We start from the raw sequence: 25,210 nt of genomic DNA, 5'->3' as shown, positions 1-25,210 counted from the left end.
AAAATCCAGACCTCAACCAAATCTCCTAGGAGATAAAAAGTAAAATGAAAATGAAAATGACTGGGCAATCATTTTCCTTGCAGCCCATTTATTTCAATCCGAATTCTTAGAGAGCCATACATTAACTGTAACCCTGCTGCTGCTGCTGCTGCTCCAGCACACTTATCTGGTGGTTTAAAAGGCATAACGCAGGCGAGGCAATTCATCAGTAGACCACAAGCTATTCGGGGGTGTGACTACAGTTACTGGTGTCTATATATTGAGATGTTTTGGCCGGTGGCTTTAAGTAAATGAGAGAGAAGCTGCCCAGAGAAAAGTCACCACAGTGCTTTCCTCTCTTTGACACCATATGCTCCAAGACGCCGCAATGGATTCCTGCTTTCGCGCACTCTGCATGACTTTTGTCCTCGCCTCGTTCACGCGGAGGTCAGGTGCGCTCGGACCTGTTGTCAGATGCGAGCCGTGTGACGTCGCAGCGCGCCTTTTGTGCAAACCCTTGCCCAAGGACTGCGCGGAGAGAGTCCGCGAGCCGGGCTGCGGCTGCTGCATGACCTGCGCGCTGAGCTTCGGTCAGCCGTGCGGCGTGTACACCGGGAGATGTGGCTCCGGACTGACATGTCAACATCAGCCCGGCGAGACGAAACCTCTGCAGGCTCTGCTGGAGGGACGGGGGATTTGTGCGAACGCAACTCACAAGAGAGCGACCGTCAGACCGACGCTTCCAGTCAATGAATTACCAGGTAAAGACGTCAGTCCACATGTGTCCCGGAAAACTGTACAGCTCCAGATGTGTTGATAACACCTGGATAGATTGTTGTTGTGGCATGATTCATGTGTCAAATGATGCTGACCAATAGAATAACTAAATAAATACATGGGTGGATGATGGGACAGGTTAAAGGTCATTTAAGATTTTGATCTCTACCTTTTAGACTAACAAAATAAATGTGGAACTTAATGTCAGGAAAGGTGGGAGGACCCGGGCCACTCTGCATCATTTAGCAAAGACTAAGTGCTGATTTTTCAGGTTAGGATGCTTTTGAATCGTTGTCCTGAAATAGACTAAATTAACTGTTTACTCAGCCCATCGAATAGACACTGAATGAGCTCTAATGTTTAGGTAAAAAAAAAGAAAAACACATTTGTGTATGTGCATGTTTCTCTAAATATCCTGTCAAAATGGAAGGATGAATATGGCTTCAGGAAATGCTTTCTAACAAAGAAATTGTGCTCTGTTGTCCAAATCATCACAAATGCAAATATACACGTACACTTTTGTGAATCGACACCATAAAAACACGCTGTTCCTCAAACTTCAGCAGAGAGCATCGACAACCAGGACAAGGAGCGTAATTCCACTGGCCCAGGCCTCCAGGTGTTGTACAGCACCCACAGACCCTCGGGACCCGTGAGACCTCCGCTTCACCCTTTCTCCCCCTCTGCCAAGTCAGAAGCCCTGAGACAGGAGCAGCAGAAGCGAACCCAGAGCTTTAAAATGGACGAGCTCCCGGGACCACTCATCACAGACCAACAAAACTCTCTGGAGACCAAACAGGAGCCTGAGTATGTAAGTACCACAACCAATATTTTTCTGTCTTCAGAGCACACTGGAGGAATGTTTTTCTCTTCTTCGTCTGTGTTTTGGTGCCCCTCTTTTGCGGGTGAAGAGATGTTTTGGGTAGCGGCGCATGCGGACGGTTGGCAGACATCACGAGCAGTAGAATGGCATGGCAGCGAGCGGGTACGATGGCCCTGCGGCTGACCTGGGTCAGGCGGTTGTTTGGCCACAAGGCGTCCGCGTGCCGGGTGCACTGAGAGCCAGCAAATGATGGATTGGTCTATGTGAGTGGCTGTTGGGAAGCCCTGCTGCTATTTCGATCTCCTCTTTGGACAGAGAAGTGAGCACACGCAAGTAATGGGGTTTGACCGGCTGCTTTGATTAGTGACTGGGAGTACTTGGACTTGAGCACAAGCCTTTTGGCTCTGTCTATGAGCTCTTTGAATTCACTCGATCCCCATCCTTTTGTGTGAAGAACATGAGTTCTAAGCAGCTTTGGCAAAACGTTAATCCCCCTACAAGTCGCTCAGAGGAAATCACTGCATCTCACCTCTTTCGTACTGCAGCCCTCACTGTTTTAAAAGTATTACAGCAGACTTGTGTGTGTGTGCGTATCATGGGAAGTGCACTAACTGTCTAACGCTTCTCCTCCTCTGTAGGGTCCCTGTCGGCGAGAGATTGAGAGCATTCTCAGCAGCCTTAAAATTACAGACATTCTCAACCCCAGAGGTTTCCGCATACCAAACTGTGACAAGAAGGGCTTCTATAAGAAAAAGCAGGTAAAGCGGCACAATGTGAGGACCATTGTTTGACACTGACAGCGGGACAATCACAGATCCGTGCAGTCTACATATCGTTGACTTGATAAAACTCCCGACTGCTTTACGACTTGTGTAAAAAACACGCTGGAGTCTAGTGACTCAAACTTCAGGTCTCCTGCAGCCCAATTACAGATTTGTAGCTGTCCTTCTGTGTTCATTGGTAGCTATTAGAGCCTCATCACTGCACCACCACACCAGTGAGGTAGACCCTAGCCACTGACTCTGGAGACAGGAACCACAGGGGCCAAACCCCAGTGGGGTTGACGGCTGGGACGATGGCCGTCTAACGGGAACCCTCCCAGGGAGACAGACGTCAAGGTGGCCGCCGGCACCCGATGTGCTCGCCCCATAATTGCTGGACTTTTCAGAGGCAGGCCCAGAAATAGAGCTGCAGCCATCCCCACACTCACATGGTTCACCCACGATCGGGTTGTAATAAATGAGTGGTTCTGACGCATTCATATGGAGGCACTTAGGGCTCCCACGCCACTGCATCACTAAGGCAGCTTTTCTTATTACATAGCAGTCCCTCCTGCTTAATGGAAGTGTTCTTTTTGACCTGCAATCATCTCATAACCAGCCTCACAACGCTGGGCTCATTGTCTTTGTTTATGTAGAATGGACTTAGTGTACCTTGCAGAGCCCTCGGGCGCTGGAGGAGTGGCAGACATTTCATTCGTTGGTTAGTTTAATTTAGACGTTTGCTTGATTTTAAGCAAAACATCTCTTATTACAGCTCTTAATAACAGTAAAGGCCTCATGGAGGCAGCAGCCACCTCTGTAGGGTAAATCCCGCTTAAATATTTACTCATTGCACGCGTTTTGCCACCAAACAATTCGTTTTGTCCGCGAACAAAAGACGTAGACATGACTCTACAAGTTCCTCCTCTTTCCAAAAGGTCTGTGCAACAGGAGTCTAACCCTAACCCTAGCAAGAGATTTCTGTCTCAGCTCAGATCAGACTCTCAATCATCCCCTGCTGAAATATGGAGCAAAAACAAGGATGTCTTCCTCTCTGCATCAGCTGTGACTCCTCAGTGAAGCAGCAGCAGCAGCAGCACAGTTGCTTTAGCCCTTGAAATGAATGGCTACATGTTTTACTAGAGTGGAGGTTGACCTTTAGTAAAATTGGCAGTAAAATAACAGCCCTTGGGTAGCTCCACAGACTCTGTAAGTCATTTGTAGTACCCATAATTTGGAGCTGTGGGGTATAATCAGCAACAGATGATTCGTCCTGGCCACCAGCTTCTGAAAATAGATCTTGGTTCTCAGTTGTTCACAAACGGGACTAAGCAAATATTTTACCAGGTTTCTGTTTACCTTACAGGTCTCTATATGTGTGTGTAACAGGAGGTTGACCATAAAGGCAGCTCAAAATACCACAGTGTGTTGGATAGCCAAGGCTCAGTCGACTCAGCACAATCTGACCATTAATGCCCCCTAACTATCGCTGCCCTGCTTCATTGAGCAAAGTGGCCTGTTAGCCATAATGCTACACATTCAAGACGATTTACAATTTTCCTCCTTTCACCTTGTCCCTTCCTTCACTTTCAGTGCCGTCCATCTCGAGGCAGAAAGCGCGGCTTCTGTTGGTGTGTGGACAAATACGGGCAGCCTCTGCCAGGTTTCGATGGGAAGGAGCGAGGAGACACCCAGTACTACAACTCCGAGAGCCAATAGGAACAGAGCAGGACGGAGGGAGGGAGGGAGGGAGGGAGGGTGGGTGTGAGAGCAAGAAGAATTGTAAACAAACGGAAACACTGAGGATATTGGAAGAGAGGTCAAGAGATGGCTCGACCGATATGTGGATGTTTGCTATTTCTATCTGTTGCCTGTGGGACCTTTTTTCTGAGGCAGTGCAAGGGAAACAGAGGAAGAGGACCTGGAGGAAGGAAGAAAAAAAAAAAGTGTTTCAGACGCCGTCTGTGCTTCTGTGACACATGGACACTTTATAAGCTGGACGGGCATCTGAGAGGACGATGTCTCAGCTTTTTTCGGATTATAAGACACGGGGACATTTGTGCTCATCACAGACAATGATCAGAGTGCTCTCTATTTACGCAATCCGCACACCGCATTTGTGATGTTGTGTGCCCGTTATTTGTCATAAAGCCATCGTGTGAGGCCATTACGACCATAAAAGAAAATCGAGATATGTCTCTCAGAGAAAGCATGCAGTGCCTTACTATGAACTCCGAAGTCTATGAATTCCACTTTTTGCAGAGGTTTCTTACTCGGGGGGGGTTTGACTGCACTACAGCTAAAACAGTACAGTGCAAGTTTTTAAGCTGGATCTCAAGCCACAGGAAGAGATTGTTGTTTTTTTTTATCACTTTGCATAAGCTGATTTATATATACACATATATATATATATATATATATGTGTGTGTGTGTGTATGTATGTATAAAGGCCACAAACTTTTATCTCTGATCTCTTTGTAGCTGTTGATAATTTCACTTGCCTTGGTTTAGGCATATGTTGTTTGCATGTTCAATGCAACTCTCAAAGGTCTATTTTCCTTAATAAAGGCAATATAAAATCACCAAGTTATTGCATTTGTCATGGGGGGGGTGACTAAGTGAAAACAAAACTGAGACAATAAAATGAAACAAAAATATGCCAATGAAGGATTAAATAATATATTTAATTGAATGCAAATCCACAGAGTAAGAGGACTTTCTACATTGTTTTTTATACAACCCAAAGGTGGGATAGCAGCATTCCTGGCAAATAGCATTCACAAAAAACTGTCCACCACATGTGACCTCAACAATAAACAAAAGCATAAACACGTGGTGAATTGTAATAAATAAAGAAAGTAGAATATGAGAAAACAATGAAAATTGTACCCGAGAAAAAAAACAAAACCCTAAGCAACCCTCTAAACCCGCTAAACCTGTGGACCTGCAGTCCTAGAAGAGGTAGACAAATGCAGAAGAGCGAGTCCCAAATCTCAGAGCGGCTTGGATGAACCCTGATATGTTTGTGCTTGACCACTATGCACATACTTGTGGCACTTTAAGTATTTCCACCAATGCCCATTGAGGAAACGCCAATGGAGATACATTCAGACAATGTCAACATGTTGAATGAATGAGCAGCTGTATGGTTTTCGTGCCATGCACAGCTCCAGTTTTGAATGAGTGAAAAAAAGAAAGAATCCTGAAGACTCCTGAAAATGTGCTTGACATAACTGTGGACCAGTGGTTTCTAGCGCTGGAGTTTTTAGTCGGAAACACAAATGTATACACTGTTGCCCTGTTTACAATTGAAAACAAACAAACAAACAAACATGTATAAAAATCTAAAAAACAACAAATGGTTAACATTTGGAAGAATATACAAGTAGTGAATAAATAAGTCTCGATGCATACGTCATGTAAATAAAAAGGAATAAACGTCTTTTTGTTAAAAAGGAAGTCACTTCACCAGGTGGTTGCAGACAGAGATTAACTTAAGAAACATGTTATGTGCTCACACATGCAGTGGGGGGGGGGGCGAGTGTGTGTATGTGTGTCCCTCACAGTGTGACTTCTTGGTGACACTCTGAATCAACGATCAGGTCACTCGACCCTGGGATCCTCTTGCCGTTCCAGGAGGAGACACACCAGCAGCGGGCAGGCGGTCCGACCAGAGATGACTCACACTGTACGAGAAATAAGAGTCGGGAAACCACATGAGTAAATCACTCGGTTGCTTCAGAACTATCTTTCTCGACAAAGTGGAAGAAGTCTTATTTTGTGAAATGCTATAAGTGCCCCCCCACCTGCTTGGCCTTGTAGAAGCCGTGTTTGTCACAGTTTGGGAGGTAGAACGTTGTGAACTTCTCTCCAAGTTTCCGCTGAGCGCTGGCGATCACCTCCAGAGCTGTTTGGAGTTCAAAGTGGCAGGGTCCCTGTGAAAAACAGCATCAACATGAGTCAGAAGGAAATCGTTTCTGTGGAACCACACTCCCTCAAGGTCAGCTGCTTTTCTCCCCTCTCACCTGTTGTATCAGTTTGTTGCGGATGGCATTGACCTTGGACTTGATGCTCTCTTGGCCCTCAGTGTTGTCTTGGTGGTCGACGTGAAGGTTGAGACCCACTAAGTGGTGCGTGGAGCTGTGGTCAGGGAGCACCTCAGCTTCCTCTGTGTCAAATAAATGTGAAAGAGACCAACTTGTTTGAGCTTGAGCTTCATTTCCAAGGTTTGCTTTTTTTTAATCAAAGTGTAGCACATGCTATGAAACCTGGGAAATCTTAGATTACCTTGGTCCACATCTTCGGTGCAGACCCCCTGTCCTCTGGTCAGAGCGTGGAGAGGTCTGACCTCATCGGGCCTGGGAGTGCAGCGCAGACCCACAGCGCAGTGGGCAGTGTAAACTCCACAGGATGCCCCTTTCTCCAGGGCACAGGCCATGCAGCAGCCACAGCCCGGCTCCTTCAGCATCTGTTTACAGTCTGCTGGGACGGCGGGACACTCGTTCAGCTTCTCTTGCGTGCAGGGAGCACAGCGTATTGGCTCCGGTCCCACGAAAGGGGAAGACCTCACTACAGCGACGACAGCCAGGGCCACTCCTGCCACAAATGTCAGCTTCTCAAATAATCCAGGCATCTCCTTAATCCTGCTGAAGTTTCGGCTCTTGGATTCACTTCTGAGACTTGCTCTCTATGACTCTAGTTTTCCTTCTAATGGGATTTCCCCGAAGCAGCAGTATTTATGTAAAGATCTGGCCTCCAGGGAGGTAAATGATTGACAGTGTACGTAGATTTAAAAAAAAAAAAAAATTGTTTTTACAAAGCTGCTGTAAAGCGTGGATGACCCCGTTGGATGTGCGTGGATCCAGGTTCACGGGGGTTGGTCGTCAATATTGACGTTGGCACATCAAAACAACCCTGTTTGTCTCCGTATGAGCAAATTACTGATCCTGGTCTGTACTTCAGGTTATGAAAACCACCACATGGATACTGGTTTGTCAAGAAATGTGTCAACACAGAAGGGGATCAGATGATGCCGGGTGAAGGGAAAAGGTGCGACTGTATTGTCAAACGCTTATTTTAATTCAGCGACGCCGACCAAAGTTGTGCTTTGACACTGTTTTGACACGAAAAACCTTGTTTGTCCACTTGGTCTCTTTGGTGGAGGTTCCTCTTATCAGCGAGACAGATAAACAAGGTCATTTGCTTTCAACATTGCATAAGCCTAACATTATGGATCGCCCTGCTAGAATCACAACATGTTTATCTGAAGACAGTCAGTAGTAACTGCATGGCTGCTTCCTTGGTGTAGTATTGGTCATAACTATCTATGGCAAATGCCAACCTCGACAGTACAGTAAGAGCACAAGACTAACATCATGTTTCGGAACGCTGTATGACCACAGGCTTTCCCTTTTTAAGAGATTTGTTCTTTGAACAGAAATGTCCTGCTAAATTAGTTTAATAGACTGAAATCTGACTAAAATCAAATTAAATAATGCTTCTTATTCTCCTTACTGTCACAAGCCAACTCCGGCTCTATTGCTGATGCTTTAAATTTATTCTATATTAATTTATTTTAAATTTTGGAATGTATTGTTATTTTGTTTAGGCCGAGTTATAATATATATTATAATACTGAGTTATTTCTATATCTAGAATGTTACATAAAGCAAAATTAACTACTGTGTAGCCTTCATAACTCTGGGTTATTGTGAAAACATGGCAGTCCACATGGCAATATACCAAACAGGTCATGGTGCACTTAAAGTATAATTAGTTTATCCTGAATTGTCAGACCAATTGGAAATCATTTTTGCTGAAATGTTACTGTGAAGTGAGTGTGGAAAAAAAGTGACAGAGGTGAATTTTGTGAACTGTTCTTTGCTTTAACGTGTTAAGTGATGAAGTACGAGTGAAGCCCGTTTAATACTGTATGTTCACCTCTTGAAACGTTTGCTCCACTTAATTTGTGAAAATAAGTCTAACCCAGCAAAGAAAAACTGGCCCCAGTTGTTCTGTCAAAAGGAAAATAGACACGGGTTCTCAGGTCTTTACACTACATAAAATTACTCCAACCTAAGGTGACCATATAAAAAACAATATGCCCTATGGTACATAAACTTTTCTTTCTTTTCGTTTATTCACTACTATTGATTTGAAAAACAACAACTGTGACCCTCGCATTGATCTACTGTCTTTCCTCTGTGGCAGTGCCGACTCTTCCTATTGTGTGTTTTTGTGTGTGGGAGGTTTGTTCCTGCTCTGTGCTCACTAACAAGGTCAATGTCTGACATGAGCGACATCACTGAACATCCCCACAATCAGCGCGTGATTGTTACTCAATCACCAGCTGGTGTGTTGTTGCCTCTTCGATGTTGACCATCAGTTCCACCAGCCACGGAGGAAACAGCTCCTCCGTGAAAAAAGGTTTCTGGATATTTAACAACAACAACAACAACAACAACACATAGATGAGAATGAATATCTTTAGAGGTGGAGTCATCTTTGCCTACAATAAAATGACCACTCACAACCAGAGATGACCCCCTGCTGCTTCTCCTCTTCTTCTTCTTCCTCTTAAGCGATACACATTTCTGCTTCCTGATCTTAGGCATCTTTAGAATCAACACCTCACTATCACATTTTTGAGCAGTGTGTTGACATTGTGTGAAATGTGATAATAATGCTGACCTTTTTCCTCCGCTGCGGACTCCTGGACTGCCTCTCGCTTCCTGACGGCTGCTCAGATGTTGTGGCTTCTTCACTTGTGCTGAGATCTGACACGTGTGGCTCCTCCATTTGTCCAGTAGACTGAATTTGAAGAAAACTTTCAGACAGTCTTGTTGACCTGAGAACCCTCAGTGGAGCATCATCATCCTCATCCTCATCCTCATCCTCAGTCTCCATTCCCACTTGAACTTGAAAATCCTCATCTCCTCCTTCCCCTGCGTCACTTCCACTACTTTCATCCTCTTGCTCCGGTTCCTCCTGGATGGGCTCCAGATATGGCCACTGTATCGTTTACATCCGTGTTATTTAGTGAACACTAAATGATATTAACACGGCAACTCAGCTCAGTGATACGTTTTCAAAGGTTGTTTTTAATTTAAAAAACACTTTAAAAACTTACAGTTTGCGGCTGAACGTCCATGCAGCTGGATGACAGAGCTTGACCTGCAGCTTTAGCTTTTCATTAGCTGATTATTGTCGTCAGGTGTGGGAGCTTCAATCCAAAGACAGGTGGTGACGCTTTTTTGTTGTTGTTGTTGTTGTTGTTGTAGGTGCAGGCTTAACGGTCCGTATACGTTTTGACAGTTAGGGCCCACCAGACCACGTGACCAACACGCAATGCATTCTGGGGGGTTAAAGGCAACATGCCGGTAGTCCCAAATAGTCCGGCTGTTTACGTCTTTTTCTTTAGCTACTATCGACGCACACAAATGAACACAAACACGAAAAAGTTCAACAAATGGAACGGGCGAGGGCGAAGGCGAACGCAGCGGGTCCATATCGAGAGAAATTAAACGCGAAGGAAAAGGCGCGGTATTTGCAGAAGATAGAAGGAGTGAAAGGACTAGACCCATACGAACCCTCGGAGTGAAGGTCCCGCCGACCACGACACCACAACCAATAAACTCGCTCCACGTTGGTCCTGGCGTGAGCTAGTTTCCTGGTTCTGTTCCACTTCTTTTGCACCCAGTCGATCCCTGGTGAATGCAGGGATGTTCAGTGTGTCACCCTGCTGTCCACCTGTGTTGTCCATTGCTGCAGCAGCTGACGACCCTGTTTCCATCTCAGCTACAGATGAAGTGTTGTCTGATGGTGATAAGAATAAAAAAAAGATTGTTGTTATACAATATCATTTGAAATCCCCCCAAAAAGTCACAAGGTGCTGTAATATTTGACATACAGATGCATTGATCAGAGAATTATCATATCAATTCATTCAGAGATAACAAAGTAGCAAAACACTTACCTGAAGGGGCTGCATTGTCCTCATCATCCGCTTGTCCTGCTGGTGCTGTTTCCAGAGATTGTTGTTGTGATCTTTTCGAACGGGTAAAATGTATATTATATTGAAATTGCCGTTTTGTTATTATTATTATTATTATTACAATCATTTACCTCATATTCCCCTTCATTGCCTAATGTAAAATTGGACCAGGCAGTGACAACAACAACAACAACAACAACAACAGCAGCTGCACATTCTGTAAGGAGAACACATGAATATAACCAACGCACTGCCAGTTGTCACTGAACACATTTTGCTTTATTTCATCATAAATAATAATAATTTGTATCATACTGGAAATAAATGATCCAAGAGGCTGAAAAACACAACATCACTATTTGTGACATTTATTCATTTATAGTCTGTGAAAAAAAAACAGTGACTGGCATAATAAAGCTGTCATTGTCGGGCCATATTTTTATTGTAAAGTAGGAGCTGTGTCATTTTTTTAGGAACCATAAACTTAAGTGTGCGAAATTAAATTTTATAGAGTGAAACTAACAGGGGGAAACTGCCCATAAAAAGTACAATTTATGACCTGCTGATCCTTCACAGACATACTCGTGTGTGTATTTTATACACCAATATTGTCTTTATTACAAAATATTTAATAACCCAACTTTACACTGTACAAGATACAACATAGTTTACAGCTTTTGGCTATTTACAAAAAAAGTATGATCTGCATATCAAAGTGAATATATCTAAAAAGGCAGGTTGCAATCACGGTAAGCTTATCGAGTAAGGCAAAAAACTTCAAATATGATGTATTTACACTTTTGCATGTCCGGCAAGAGTATCACGCGCATGGTATGGACGGTACCAGAGTATAATCTGAATGCGCTTTACAATTGCCGAGACTATCTGAGAGAGATGTGCTAAAGCTTACAATTTCAGACGCATCTTGAATATAGTGTGGGGTGGGTGCAGTTCTGCATGTGCCTGAAAGACGGCAGCAGCAGCAGCAGCAGCCAGGTGTCCCGAGTAAATATGTGAATGTACATGATTTGTTTGCAGAGGAAAGGGCTGTGCATTTGTTGAGGTGATGTGCTCATTGTGCGTGTTCAAGTAATGGATGTGCTCTCCTCTGTGTGCCTTTCGTGACTTGCTCAGGTGTCTATTTGTGTGTCCACGCAAGGATGTGCACTGGTCCTCTATGTAATGTATTTTCCGTGTTCAGAGCAGCTCACATTCAACCAGTAAAAATAGCTTCTTTTTTTTTTTAAGTTTGTACCCTTTCAATGTCCTGTACTGCCTCTTCAGTATCTGTGTGCAACCTGGTAAGAGTATTGGGTATTTATTAAACCATAACACTTTCATTTTACTGATGATGTCTGATTAACAAGCCACATATGTCCAACCCACTGCCACATCTCAACCTCGCCTTAATGGTGAGGCAACACATGGGGTGAAATTTAAAACAAGAAATATGGAAAGCTCAATACTTTGGTTTTCATTCAATGGGAACTCCTGAATAGCTGTCAACTTAGTGTTAAAGTATTAAAGTCATGCATGAGCTGTGAGTGAATCTCAGGGGAGAAAAAAAAAAAAGCCTATTTTGTCCAGTGAGCTCTGAGTATAAAAAAAGATTTTGTGCTGTTTCATTACAATTGAGAATTAATCATGCATGCACACACACACACGCGCATGCTTACATACACCGAAAAGAAACAACACCGTTGTATCCTGTAAATAATGCAATGAATCCTTGCCATAATCAGAAAGACAGTACAAAAGCAGTAGCGCAGTGTTTCAGTCGTCTCTAAACAATACCAGTGCACATATATCCCCTTGCACATGGAATATAATGTACTGTACATATTAAATGATGAAGATGCACATAATACCTGGCTCTGATGGGGAACCCATGGTCGCCACACAGCTAATTATCTGGTAAAGAGATGTTATTAAAAGCGCAAGTAAGTTTGCAAATATCTCTCTCTCCTCTTTCACTGCACTTTTGCACAGCGTGGAAAGCATTTCAAAAATCCCTAAAAGTGAGAATGATTGTCTGCATCACCAGATCATTTCTCCAAAAGTTCATGTCCTGAATGAGCTTATTTTGGGTTTTGCCAGCATCTCTGGTTTTAAAGTAAACGCCTGGACAGCCCTGTCTTTTATAGGCCTCCAGCCAGGGTTTTCCTTTCCTTTTTCCTTTTAGCTCTAAGTTTTCATCGTCCCCATCCTTCCTCCTACACTGCTACATCGGCAACAGCTGCCACAGCCTTAATCTGGATCTCCGTCACCTCTATGTCCTCCTCCTCCTCGTCCTCCTCACCCACTGCGGGCACGCAGGAAGACGGCAGGCATGTTACTTGGCTGTTGCTGCTGTTGGCAGCGTTCAACAGAACGTTGCTGCCCATGCTGGCGTGCACGGTCAGGCTGGCGGCAGAGGAGACGCTGCCCAGATTGGTCGGGACGCTCGTCTTCCCACAGGAGTGGATGCGACGCGCCAAGCTGGCGGAACGCACCACTGAAGAGGTGGTTGCTGTGCCCACACCCTGAACTTTCCCTTCCAAGAAGTAGGTCAGCATCTCACCTTTCCCCTTAACGCTGACTTTGCCACGACACACCAGGTCATAGTTGGTGTTCAGTAGGCGATAGACCTCTTCTGTCACCTGAGTAACAGAGACAGGGAAAATAATATAGGTATTTACTGTAGATTCACATTTGAGAAAGCATCTGTACATTCCACACATACATGAAATATTATTTTATTTGTCTCCCTTGTTTATGAAAAGAAGTCTTTTCCCTCAAGTGTCATTTAATGAAGATATGTTTCTGTGCTAAAAACGGGTTTAATGTCAATGTTAATTAATATAATCCCTGTATCAAGGACTATGCCATTTATGTGTGTTTGTAAATGCTCCATATCTGTTGTTTTACACTGCAGTTGCACACGTCGATGTGCGGCGCTCTGTATCAGGGACACACAGGGAGTCAAACCTTCGACCTATGTGTTAAAAGTCGTTACCAGTGAGCCACTGTTGCTAGTCTGACTGACAGGATTACTCAGGACATGACCTTATGAAAGATTGCCTTAAAGGGCTCCTGGATACAGGATTAAAAAAAAAAAAAAAGTTTTAATCATTTCAATTTCCAATTTCAGAACACTCATCTCTGTAAATGCAGCAGTTTGTAACTGGTTAAAAAAGCAGAAGAGGAGCTTGTTAAAGGGCGTCGCATCAATCAAAGCCACTTACTGTAGTGCTGACTGAATCTGAAAACTAAGAGGCTTTCACTCAAAAAGGTCAAGCATTCTGTGCTTCCTAACGTACAACACGTAAAAATCACAGAACACCTGGGGTTTATGCTGAATATGATGTGATGTCTAAATTGCCCAATGGTGTGAATGTGTGAATGTGAGAGTGAACGTTTGTCTCTGTGTGTTGACCCTGTGACGGTCTGGCGACCTGTCCATGGTGTACCCCGCCTTTCGCCACCCCCACTTCAGCTGGGATTGGCTCAAGTGACCTGCGACCCTCATGTGAGAGGATAAAGTGGTGGACAGTGGACGGATGATGGCGATGGTTTATTTGAGCGTAATGGGAATCGGAGCCACGAGAGGAGCAGCAGTCTAGGGAAGAGCTTTAGGAGTTTTCCATTTCAAGTTATCCTGGTACCTGTATCTTCCCAGGTACTCCAGTGCTGTCCATGCGACTGGCCACGTTCACCGTGTTGCCCCAGATGTCATACTGAGGTCGCCGTGCCCCGATCACGCCTGCAACCACTGGACCAACATTGATACCTGTGTAAATACATAAACACGCACAATATAACATGTGCTTTCCCCATACTCACACTTTTTTATATGTCATGTTTAGGTGTGACGTACCCACTCGCAGGACAAACTCATTGTACGACTGATAGTTGATTTCATCCAAAACGTCAAACATCTCGATGGCGTAGTCTGCTATTGTGCTCAGATGGTCGTAAACTGATTTTTTGGCCTGAAAAATGAAAGTTGGACATCTCGTGTCTATTTTGTATATGACTTTTTTTTGTCAGTGTCCATTTACACTCGCGTACACTAAAACACACAAAATGAGATGCCACCTTTGTACCAATGGTGGGGACGAGGCCCACAGCTGCCATGTATGTACTGCCAATGGTTTTGATTTTCTCTATGTCTTTGTAGCATTCCTTATCCATGAGCTGCAAGACACACATTCACATAAAAGGGCAAAATGCAACCAACAAGCAACAGAGGGGTATATTCAGAGATGAGAAGACCAAAAGAACACAACAGCGTTTCACCTCGTCAAAGTCGGCAATGATCTCGTTCAGGAGTCGGAGGCATTCCACGCCCATGTTGTTTCCGTCCAGCTCAATGTAGAAGTCATTGAAGTTTGGAATGGAGGCGAACAGGACACCTACTTGTGCATAGGACTGATAGTATAGGTCCTAACAGCAAAAATAAAGAACACAGAATAGCAGTGTGGAACATGTTTGTTGGTGTTCTCCTCCATTTTTTTCTGCCTTTTTTTTATCTACCTGTTTCTCTGTCTGTCTGCCTGCCTGTGTATTAGCGGGGCTCACCATGTTCCTGGGGTTTGACAGCAGGAAGTGTTGCGCCACGTGGGCCGGCAGAAGGTTGAAGAGGATCCGCCTATTGTCCAACTTCACTTTCTCCATGCCATCTCTTTCCTCCTCCGCCTGACAACACATACACCACACACACAACATGCACTCAGACAGGCCTGAGAAGCGCTTGACAGCTTGTTCCACATTTTCACCACACGGGGTCAGTAAAACACCTTATGATCCTCGTGGACAACCTGAGCTTTCTTCCACAAATAATTCTGCTTAGTCAAAATGGGTAAATATCTTAACTTAACACTTCACTCCCACTATGCAAAATAGTAATTTTTTTTTACACCTCTGATGCCAAATGAAACCAAGCAAAAACAAGGTTCTTAGCCTTGTTTTTGCCAAAGAACAGGCAGCTGGCAGCCTATAAATACAAATCCATCCTACATAACCCAGTAGTTTACATATATCAAAGCTGTAATGGCAGCATTCCTGCAGAACACTTCCATTAAAATGTGCATAATCATAATAATGAAATGTAAGCCTCTCTTCAATTCATGCACACATACAGACACACACTTCCTGACCTGCACAGCCCATAGGAAGTCCAGGCGTAGTTTGAGGTCAAGTTGCCTGGAGTGGAGGGCCAGGGCACTGACAAAGAGCAACAGAGACAGGATGGGCTCGTAGCCCCGGATGTGGAAGGACCCCCCACTGTGGAAGAAACCAACGCACAAGTCAGCACCAGACTGGACCACACAGAGGACTACAAACACGGGCAGGTTAAAATGGACCCCCCATTGTGTCAAGAGAAAGATTTTACTCGTGAAAGTGAACATTTAATGAAATTAAATGTATGGATTCAAAGCGCAACTTAATTTACCGATGCATACCTGCACCTAAGCAATGAGTTTGTCATCTCTAATCTTAATAACTTAATAACCAGTCCCCTCATTCATGGGTGGAAGCAGCTTATATGCTTCCCTCATCATCCAGCCCACATTGTCCTTTCAGGTTTCTGATTTGGAACTAATGAGCACATGTGCTGCTTCAAAGGGTGGAAAATGAATGTGTAGGCTGGAGACAAGCAAAGACTCCTCCACAGAGACACAGACACAAACACAAACACGTCTCAGCACATGTACGGTGTAAAAGTACTTCTGGTCGTTTGTTCCTGTTAATAATTGGATGTGAGGCCTCTCACGTTGATGTGTGTGTGTGTTACGATCACATAACTTCAGGAAATGCCGGACATACAAAGTCCAAGTGTTTTTGTATAACTGTGTGTGTGTGTGGGGGGTGCCGGTCATGTTGTGCTGTGAACCTCACCCCGCAGTCCTGCGAAAGCCACTGAGCTCCAACACAGTGACATACAGCACCCCCAGAAGGAGCATTAGCGCCATCTTTGGCAGCCAGGAGACACGCAGGAAAAGTGCCAGCGTGAGGGTGCCTACAACACAGGAAAGAAAGGCGTAGCGGGCACCGTCACAAGGCAGCTCCGCCATAGTGCGGTTGGTGCCACTGATGTTATCAATGATGACGATGGAGCTGTTAGTGTTGGCACTACCTGCCCACAACCAGGGCATGCAGCCCACCTGTCAAACACACACAAGAGGATACGGGCATAAAGATGATGGCTTAGCAGTTTCACACCAAACAGGAAATTCAATTACAGCTCAAAAATTAGCCAGTATGGTGGGTCATTTGTGGCAAAATGACATTTTTTTGCTTTTGCTTTCTCACTTACCACACAGGCCTGGGCCACAGCGTAGATTAAGAGCACTATGAGAATACAAAGAGCAGTGCGAATCTGAATGGTCAGGCACCCTGGAAAACACTAAGAAAGAAGGATGATATAGATGCCTGAGTATCATTAAATGTGTTGTATTTATATTGCACATATAGCTTTATATTATTATACGTTAATTAAAGGACATACGGTAGTAATATAGTTCATAACGTATAACTAATCTGTCAGAAGTCAAAGTTGGTGCAGGAATAAAGACAGAATAAAAACTCAGAGAGTGCAAACCTCTGGTTTCCCACAGTGTTAACACAGTCCACTATCCGGCAAGGTTAAAAATAGTTTTTCAAAAAAAAAAAAAAAATCCTCAATCCCAATCTGTATCCACATAAAATCTCTTCTACCCTTAGGCCATAACCTAGAAAATGTTTCAAGTTATGCTGCTCACAGTCAGACAAACACACAGACAAACACTGAATTCCAATAAATAAATAACACATGTAAGGATAAGAAATGTAAGCATCTCTCTTTACCTGTACTCTAGTGATATGCAGGTACATGATACAAGCTACTAGGAAACAGATGCAGAAGACGAGGAGGACTAATATCACTTTGCCCCTGAGTGGAAAAAAAGGGGGGAGTAATGAAGATGGAGAGGTTGGTTGTTAGAAAAAAAATCAAGAATCCGAGTAACTGAGAGGTGAGCACAGAAGGTGACAAACAACAATAGTGAGAAGAGAGGGGAAACAAATGGGAGCGCTGAGCACGTACTGTGGTATGATGAGGAGATAGACGAGGCCGAACAAGGCAGCGAGGATGAGAGAGAGGACCACCGCGCTGGTGAAGTACTCGTCTGGAATCTGGTGGTACTGTGTGACGACAGAGAAGAAACGTTTACACCGACGACGCTCACGGTGGAGGCCGCGTCCAAAAACAAACCACTGTGTCTGAAGCCCCCCTCACCCTCTGCTCACGCTCAGAGCATTTATACATGAGTGTGAGGACGTTGAGGTCAGCCGTGTCCGACTCCGTCTGCCGGGCCTCGATCAGCCGGCCGATGTAGCGGTTGACCCGCGTTCGGGGGCTGCTCTGGATCACTTTAGCCTGGTTGGTGTTGGAACGGTTCCTCAGCTTCTGTGGAGCTGTACGCATGGCTCTCCGCTGTTGGGAAGGTGGGGAGAAAGAGAGAGAACATTTTCACTCACAAGATAGAATTGTAGCAGCACTGTACCCTCTGTGCTACTATTATCGCATTAGGAACAGGGGTGAAATAAGAGTCAACAATAAACATGGTCATCTGGTTATACTTTCAAATTAGGGCATTGCCCTGACACTTAACTTAATTACTGAATGCACCCTGCTGGCTCTGAGTGTCTTCGGCAGCCAGAGTGAGCAGCTTTGCAAAAACACTGGGCACTGGAGCAAAGCCAGAGAGTTTACATGACAGTATGGACGGTTCTTCATGCTGTGTGTGTACATGTAAGTGAGCATGCTAGTACATGCAGGAAATCAAAGGGTGAACAACGAATCAAAGGGTGATATATAAGCATGTACAGCTCACTTCCTTCCTTCCTGATCTTCAGTCATGTGTCCTGATTTGTTTCGTTGCTTTGTTTTAATTCTTCCTTCCCTCCCTGCTTCTCCCATATCTGCATGCCTCCTTTTAATACTTCCTTGTATCCTTCACAACTCCAGTGCATCCTTCTTCAGCTTTCTTGCGTCTATCAAAACCCTTGCCTTCTTTCCTACCTGTCTATTTTTTCATATTATATTCCCTGCCTTATCGCTCTACGTTTGTATTTTTTCCTTTAACGGTTACCAAGTGTTTTCTCACTTCATTTTTTAGTGAGTTGCTTCCTTGCTTCTCTAAAAACCTCCCCTGTATCTTTCATTCCCTTTCTTCCGTAAATTCTGTCTTACCTCCCTTCCCTTCCCTGATCCATCTTTCCTTTCATATTTCCTTTCCCCCGTTCAATTTCTTCCTTCCCTCCTTCCACCTCGTTTTTCTTTTCTCCTTGCCTCCCAATCTCCCTCATTTCACTGTGCCTCAGTCACATTCTCGCCTTTTGTTATTTATAAAGCAGCAACACGGTGGCTTGCAGATACTGACGCCCTCTCTTACGTTCCATATTGTGCTCACCGTAGTACACATCATGTCGACATGTCTGCTGCACCAAAAATCCTTTTCATTCATCTCCTGTCCTTACTGCTCCCTGGTCGTGCTGTGACTGCATATGCCATTTCACATAGTTGTGAGTGTGTGGCCTGAATGTAAAACCACCTTTCAGCAGAGGGTGTACACATATGAGACTTAACCTGTCGACCCCTTTCTCCTTTGTTTTTATATTACATTTGTCTGTTTTATTTTAATCTACCTCCTGTCTGCGCCGCGAGGACGCCGTCTTTACCAGTAAGGGCGACATATAAGGGGGAGACGCGTGCAGTGTGGGGGTAATGAATGCCGTAAAATGTGAAAACGACAATTCATCGGATGTTTAACATTCAAAATCAACAGCTCTTGACATCTACGCGACATCAAAATAAAACTGGGGAATTGGTTGTGCTACACATGCACATGCACACGTTATGATATATGTTTGTCCTGACCTTAACTGTAACGGCAACATGCCTCGCAAACTCTTAAGTGATTCTTAACCCTCATATAAATCATTTTGATTGATCTTGCTTGTTGCCACAATGTATGTAACAGACACACACGCACACACGCACACACCGTACAGTTGCCAGGCTTCACACAAGGTCAAATAAGCTCTTTGACATTTAACCAGATTGCCAGTGTCACTGACAGTATATGTAAGGTAAATGGCATGTTGGTCTCTGGCAGCAGCAACACGCTGAGGTCATTATAGATGATGGGATTGTACACTCTGAACACAACTCACCCTCTATACCTTTTTATGCTTTAGTACACTGTACGTCCACTGGGAGCTGTTTGTGCTGAGTTGAAAGGGGGAGTTCTTAGAGCTTTCTGAATTCCTGTGACTCCTGAATCACTTTCTATACACACGACATCGTAGTAAGTTAATTGAGCGACACATATATAGTAAATAAAAAGATCTTATATAACACAAATCAAGTTATCTTGCCAATAAAAATAAATAAATAAATAAGTAAATATATTAATTCAATGTTGACTTTGAGAACACATAGCCGGAACCAGAGGGGGCTTATAAGGGGGCTCAGCCCCTAATTTGTATTTGGCTCCCTCTCTTTGAGCTATATACATCTAGTAAAAATAGTACTGAAATACAGCAGAGGGAATCAAGACAAGACAAGATGGAAACCGACAGTGGAAAATCATCTGTGGTGATCTTTTTTTTATATTACCTCATCTGGCCCTCGACATGGACACAGTTTTTAATTTCGGCCCCATGCTCTAATTGAGTTTTGACTCCCCTGATCTACTGAATCACTTACTTAGAGCCACTTCACCCAAAAAATATACAGTCTTTTATTCACTTATAGAGATAAATGTGTCATTCGATCATCAGACAGCAGAGCTGAGATGCATGTCTCATTCCCACAGGAAGTTGGGATTTAAAAAAAAAGAAAATAAAAGCTCTACACTGTGATTCTGTCAAGTTTTATGAGTAAAAGATCTGAAATAGATGGTCAAATTTGGTCGAATTAAACAAACACAGCAGCATATTGATTTTAAATGTATCCTTCATTTGAGCAAGTGGGGGAAAAAATGGGTGACACAATCCCCCTTGAGACAAAACTACAACTCAAAATTGTGTCTTGCATGTTGCACAACTGTCTATATGTTGGGAGAGTTTGTTGTGGAGCTCATGTCTACAGATTATATACATTTACAATGTGGAAAAATACAGTCAGAATCCTGCGGCTAAGATTCCTGAAATGCTGCGGAACGACCAGCCTAAAATACAGATTAACAATAATAATGGTTGGATAAATCACTTTTTTTTTTAAAGCCAGATGGGGTCATATAAAAATCAAGGTAATTAAAACAACCCTTTACTATATATTTTACCCTACAAGAGCCCCTAGACTGTATATGAATAGTCTGTAGTTATTTAATTCATAGCATAAACACAGATACATCACCAGCACAGACACAGGTAAGTATTGATATTTACCTTATCACCGTCCTCGCAGTCCATGACGTTGGAGAACGGAATCTCAGCCTTGAACATCTTCCTGCAGTGCATAAGCTGCACGAGTAAGTAGCACACAGTTTTGAACTTCATCTTTTTGGCGGGCTTGACATCCGAAAGAATCAATCCTGGGAATATCTGTCATCAGATGAGACACGGGAACAAGGATTAAATCATGATACCCCACACAGTGATATATATATGTATTATGTAAGCGCACACATGGCTTCAGGAATTTAGAAAAAAGTGGATAACATGAGGTGGCTCCATCCCTTGGGTGATTTTAATAGTTTTATTACTCCGCTGTCCTCGTTTCTCCTTCAAAACACTATTTTAGAAGATGTAATCAAGATTGAGTATATGTCAAAGGTTTTGAGGAAATGTCTGTGTGGCGTTTACACAGAAGAAATGTGTGCGTTTTGTTTGATAAATGGGAATGTGTCCTTAAGCAGAAGTAATTAAAGACACTATAGCGGAGAGAGTGGCAGCCCATACAGCGCAGCTTAGTGAGGGCACATCTTTCTCTGAGCCATGCCTTTGATGAAGTCTAACCATCAGCTATATTAAGAGGATTAGCCAAGTCTCCTGCATATCAAAGAAATGTACACGCAACCGGGATGCTGCAGGTTCACGTGAGGACACGTGTGTGACCTATGTGCAAGCCTTATCTCCCATAACATGGGAACCTGCAGGAAGAAATAATCATACGAGGAGAGGCAGAGGGAGAGGAGGAGGAGGAGGAGGAGGACGATGCCGAATAGATGCTGAAATTCTCTCTCCAGCTGCTTGTGGCACATCTGTTAGCACGCACTGCACATCGCTGTATGTGTACAGTCCTTTATGTTTCAGGCTGTAAGACACATAAGCTCGACAAGAGATGTTGCAGTTGCACTAGATGACCATGTTTCTAATTTAAAGGGTAGTTCTATTCTCGATACTGGCACAGAGGTAAAGACAGGCCAAGATAAGCCTGCTTTCCTAACCTATAGCCTACTTTGATTGAACACATACGTACGTACATCAGGTCTGTTAATGTGGATTAGTGCGCAGCCTATGTATTAGGAGGTTTAGATAAGGACAAGGACTAATACAAAGGCAGACCATGACATATGACTGATTCGGAGCCATCGATGCGATTGTCATCTCATTCATTTGCCTCACAGAAGTACATGCAGAATCCTCGGTGCAGAACGAGTCTGCCTCACCTTCCGTCGGTGAGATGGCACTATAAAGAAGGTTTCAATTTCATGTTTTTGGAGGAAGGCGTTCCTTTCGTGACCGTTTCCAGGCTCCACCTCATAGTCTCCATTTAGGCACTCCAGTGTAGATCTGGTGATGTGGACTTTCCTGTAGAACAGTGACGACAGAATGCATGACACACAACACAACTAGTCCCCCCACCACTAGTCTGAATTCTGCACTTAAATATAAATATCCAGACTGTGTACAAATCTTTAGTCTCAGCAGATATAAAGAGATTGTTCTAAGTGTTGTAAATGCAGCTTTTTTATTACGTGATGTGGACTTAATATTAGTAGACATTCAATAATAAAGAAATAATAATAATACTAAAAAGACTCTATACTTAAAAAGTAGAATAAGTAGTAGGAGGGCACAAGCAGTAGTTAGCCACCAGGGGGCTAAAAGAACTCAGTGTGAATGTAAGTCTATTTTCCCACTGATTTATAACAGTAAACATTTTCCTGGGGAGTTAAATGTCTCAGTCACTTCTTTCCGCTCTTCTCCAGCACACAGTATCAATTGTGTAAATTATATTCCCATTTAGAGGGAAATAGTCAGTAAAGCATGTCAACAATAGGAGTCTTGTTGCAAGTGATATAAATGTGAATTTCCACTTGCAACAACTGTGCCAGTAAAATCATGACTGCATCCATTTCCATATAGTCTACACAGTACTTTTCAGTGCACCGTTATGGAGGAGTCATGAACGCGCATGGCACCGAGTCTAGTACGTACCCAGGTAACCCTCCAGCCTCCATCACATTGGCCAGGGTCACATCATTGGACCAAACATCGTATTGCCATTTCCTGAGACCCAGCACTCCACAGAGCACGCGACCTGTGTGCAAGCCCACACGCATGTTTAGGTTGACCTCAGTGGCCTCTGCCACAGACCTGCAGGAACAGGACACAAGGGCTGGATCAGAGACAATATGTAGTATCTATAGCTCTATCAGAATCTATAAATCTATATCGGTGATTAGGAATCACCTAAAAAGATCCACAGAATGAGGCATTGGCAAAGACATATTACAAATGAAGCCACAAATAGAATCTGTGACACTTTTGACAGTTTTATAGAGGACTCAGAATAATATATGAACAGAAATATTCATGTGTTATGGTACAGATGACTGACACAACTTTTGACTGAGAGGAAAAACTGCTATGTTGAGCATTTCTGTCTAATCAGCGCAGAGCACAAAGCTTGATCTTAATTAACGCGCCTCCTGAAAAGTCATGAAAGTATCTGATATGATCTTTTGCTGCATCTCAGTCTCTCATTTTCCTTCCCCCCCCACCTCCATGTTATGCAAAGCTTACACGAGGTAAAACAAGCACCTTTCGAGCTCAGTAAAGAAAAGCTCTACAGGCCTTTCTCTCAGCCAAATGCTGTCCAATGTTCAGTGTTAGAATGCACTCGCAGCACACATGGCTACTCACAGGCTGCAGTTTGGAGGAAATCATGGGGAAAAATCAAGAAGTAAGAGAAAAATGTTTCCTCCAGCCTCTTCGGTGCCTCTCCGGAAGCTCATTAGATAATTTCATTCATCTACGTTTCCTGTTTCAATACAGCAACAAACTGGGTTCACTTACGTTATGGTGTCAATCATGTCCAGGCCCATCTCTACGCAGCAGTGTGCATGATCTGTCTTCGGTTGGGTCAGTCCAGACACACAGTAATAACAATCCCCCAGGATCTTAATCCTGCGACAGTGATTCTCCTGTCAACAGAAAGACACAGTGAAAAAGAGGCATTCCTATGAGAACAGGACCAAACAGGTCACCACTATGTGCAAATGCAGGATTTCTACACAACAGAATTTACATGTTGGTCCAATTCACTGATTCACAGACCATTAAATGTTTACTGACTAAATCAAGTGAGAAGTAGGCTCATTTTCCCCCTAGACTTCCATTTAAACAAACTTCTTTTTGCTGGTGGCTATTCAGTTCAATTCAACTGCCTGATTGACCAGGAACTGGGCGACTCCATGCATTTTTATAGACAGTTTATGGTCCAGACACTAACTCTCAGACTCTCAGAAGCAAATACAATTTGTTTCCTTTTTAATTTTTCAAAGTGAGAGTAAACTGCAAAAAATGCCTCTAAAAAAGAAAGAAAATATAACCCTACTTGTTTCAAGCAAAATGATCTTCCAGTGTAGCAAGAAAATAGCACTTGTTTTCTTGAAACAAGGAAAGAAATACCTTGAAATTAGTTAAATTCTCAAGTATCTTCAGCCTTAATAAGTCCAAAAAAATGGCGATACACTGAATTCAAGTCAATTACACTAATACATATTTTAATTTTTTTGCAGTTCAGTCTGTCCAGTGAACCACCTCTTTGTAAGAGCCATGCACATTTCCATCCATCTTCTACTGCTTTATCCTCTACATGAGGGTCCATCACCGGACCACATAGAACCAAACACTCACTTTAGTGCAGCAGTGTCAAAGTCCATTACAAGTGGGGCCAACATTTAAAACTGCGTCCAAATCGAGGGCCTGGTTACGTCAAATAATAACAAATAAAATTCAGAACAAACCAAGATTATAGATTAAATGGAGAAACAAATCAAGTAGAGATAAACATTTTCAATTAGATATGTGTCATGTTAAGAGTGCAAATGGAAGAGCCTCAGAAGAGGCTAAGTATCAACATTGGACGCCTGTCAAAGTTTTAAACACATCAGTTGGAGTACTCACAAAATAACTTCAAATATTAGCAGCATTATTTGATGCACTCAATCATTTTTTTACAAGACATATAAAGCTAAAAGAGAGGCAGCGAAACCCCCCTCTGGTTCCGGCTGTGTGTTTTCAAAGTTCACATTTAATTGACTTCTTCTATGGGTGAAAGAACTTGATGTGTGTTCCTAATATGTGTGTCAGTTAAGGAGCAGGAAAGACATAACATATTATCTCTGGGGTTGATTACATTTGTAAGGCGGGCCGGACATTGCATGTTCTTAGACTGTGGGAGGAAACCCACGCACACATGGGGAGAACATGCAAAGTCCATGCAGAAAGGCCCTTGTTTCCGACCAGGTCGCAAACCTGACTTCTTGCTGCAAAGGCAAGAGTGCTAACCACTACACCAACCGTGTGGCCCCAATGCAAATGTATTAAATAAAAAGTTGACAGAAAGAAGGTGCCAAGAGCCTCACTGATACATGGATGTACCAATCATCTGTATTA

The 25,210-nt window shown here is 43.4% G+C and overlaps 3 protein-coding genes across 5 annotated transcripts in view; 1 reads left to right on the top strand and 2 right to left on the bottom strand.

Moving 5' to 3' along the window:
• The first annotated feature begins 260 nt into the window (after window positions 1-260).
• LOC122777543 (insulin-like growth factor-binding protein 3) lies at window positions 261-4,071 on the top strand. The gene is made up of 4 exons (XM_044038860.1): window positions 261-740; window positions 1,320-1,567; window positions 2,218-2,337; window positions 3,934-4,071. Exons 1-4 carry the CDS (start codon window positions 350-352, stop codon window positions 4,057-4,059), a joined length of 885 nt encoding a protein of 294 aa, XP_043894795.1. The 5' UTR covers window positions 261-349; the 3' UTR covers window positions 4,060-4,071.
• A 934-nt stretch (window positions 4,072-5,005) lies between these two features.
• LOC122771678 (insulin-like growth factor-binding protein 1) lies at window positions 5,006-10,840 on the bottom strand. Its single transcript, XM_044029388.1, has 4 exons — window positions 6,628-10,840; window positions 6,366-6,508; window positions 6,147-6,275; window positions 5,006-6,026 (listed from the first exon to the last, which is right to left on the bottom strand). Exons 1-4 carry the CDS (start codon window positions 6,971-6,973, stop codon window positions 5,901-5,903), a joined length of 744 nt encoding a protein of 247 aa, XP_043885323.1. The 5' UTR covers window positions 6,974-10,840; the 3' UTR covers window positions 5,006-5,900.
• A 1,669-nt stretch (window positions 10,841-12,509) lies between these two features.
• LOC122771664 (adenylate cyclase type 1-like) overlaps window positions 12,510-25,210 on the bottom strand; it is a 31,330-nt gene continuing 18,629 nt past the window's right edge. Inside the window, exons 5-20 of one of the 3 annotated variants that reach the window (XM_044029362.1) lie at window positions 23,606-23,733; window positions 22,745-22,903; window positions 21,973-22,114; window positions 20,750-20,905; window positions 17,592-17,789; window positions 17,400-17,497; window positions 17,162-17,246; window positions 16,632-16,721; window positions 16,214-16,479; window positions 15,472-15,598; window positions 14,849-15,010; window positions 14,612-14,758; window positions 14,411-14,509; window positions 14,190-14,304; window positions 13,978-14,102; window positions 12,510-12,972 (exon numbers count right to left, since the gene is read on the bottom strand). In XM_044029362.1, coding sequence (XP_043885297.1) covers window positions 12,547-12,972; window positions 13,978-14,102; window positions 14,190-14,304; window positions 14,411-14,509; window positions 14,612-14,758; window positions 14,849-15,010; window positions 15,472-15,598; window positions 16,214-16,479; window positions 16,632-16,721; window positions 17,162-17,246; window positions 17,400-17,497; window positions 17,592-17,789; window positions 20,750-20,905; window positions 21,973-22,114; window positions 22,745-22,903; window positions 23,606-23,733 — 2,523 coding nt within the window. In that variant the 3' untranslated portion in view covers window positions 12,510-12,546. Of the gene's footprint in view, window positions 12,973-13,977; window positions 14,103-14,189; window positions 14,305-14,410; window positions 14,510-14,611; window positions 14,759-14,848; window positions 15,011-15,471; window positions 15,599-16,213; window positions 16,480-16,631; window positions 16,722-17,161; window positions 17,247-17,399; window positions 17,498-17,591; window positions 17,790-20,749; window positions 20,906-21,972; window positions 22,115-22,744; window positions 22,904-23,605; window positions 23,734-25,210 lie in introns of those variants that run through there. The other 2 variants (XM_044029371.1, XR_006360636.1) reach the window with 2 other exon arrangements.

This window comes from Solea senegalensis, linkage group LG1 (assembly GCF_019176455.1).
Source record: "Solea senegalensis isolate Sse05_10M linkage group LG1, IFAPA_SoseM_1, whole genome shotgun sequence".
Classification (NCBI taxonomy): domain Eukaryota; kingdom Metazoa; phylum Chordata; class Actinopteri; order Pleuronectiformes; family Soleidae; genus Solea; species Solea senegalensis.
Note: the sequence above shows the minus strand (reverse complement) of the source record. Positions and strands in the feature narration are given on the sequence as shown.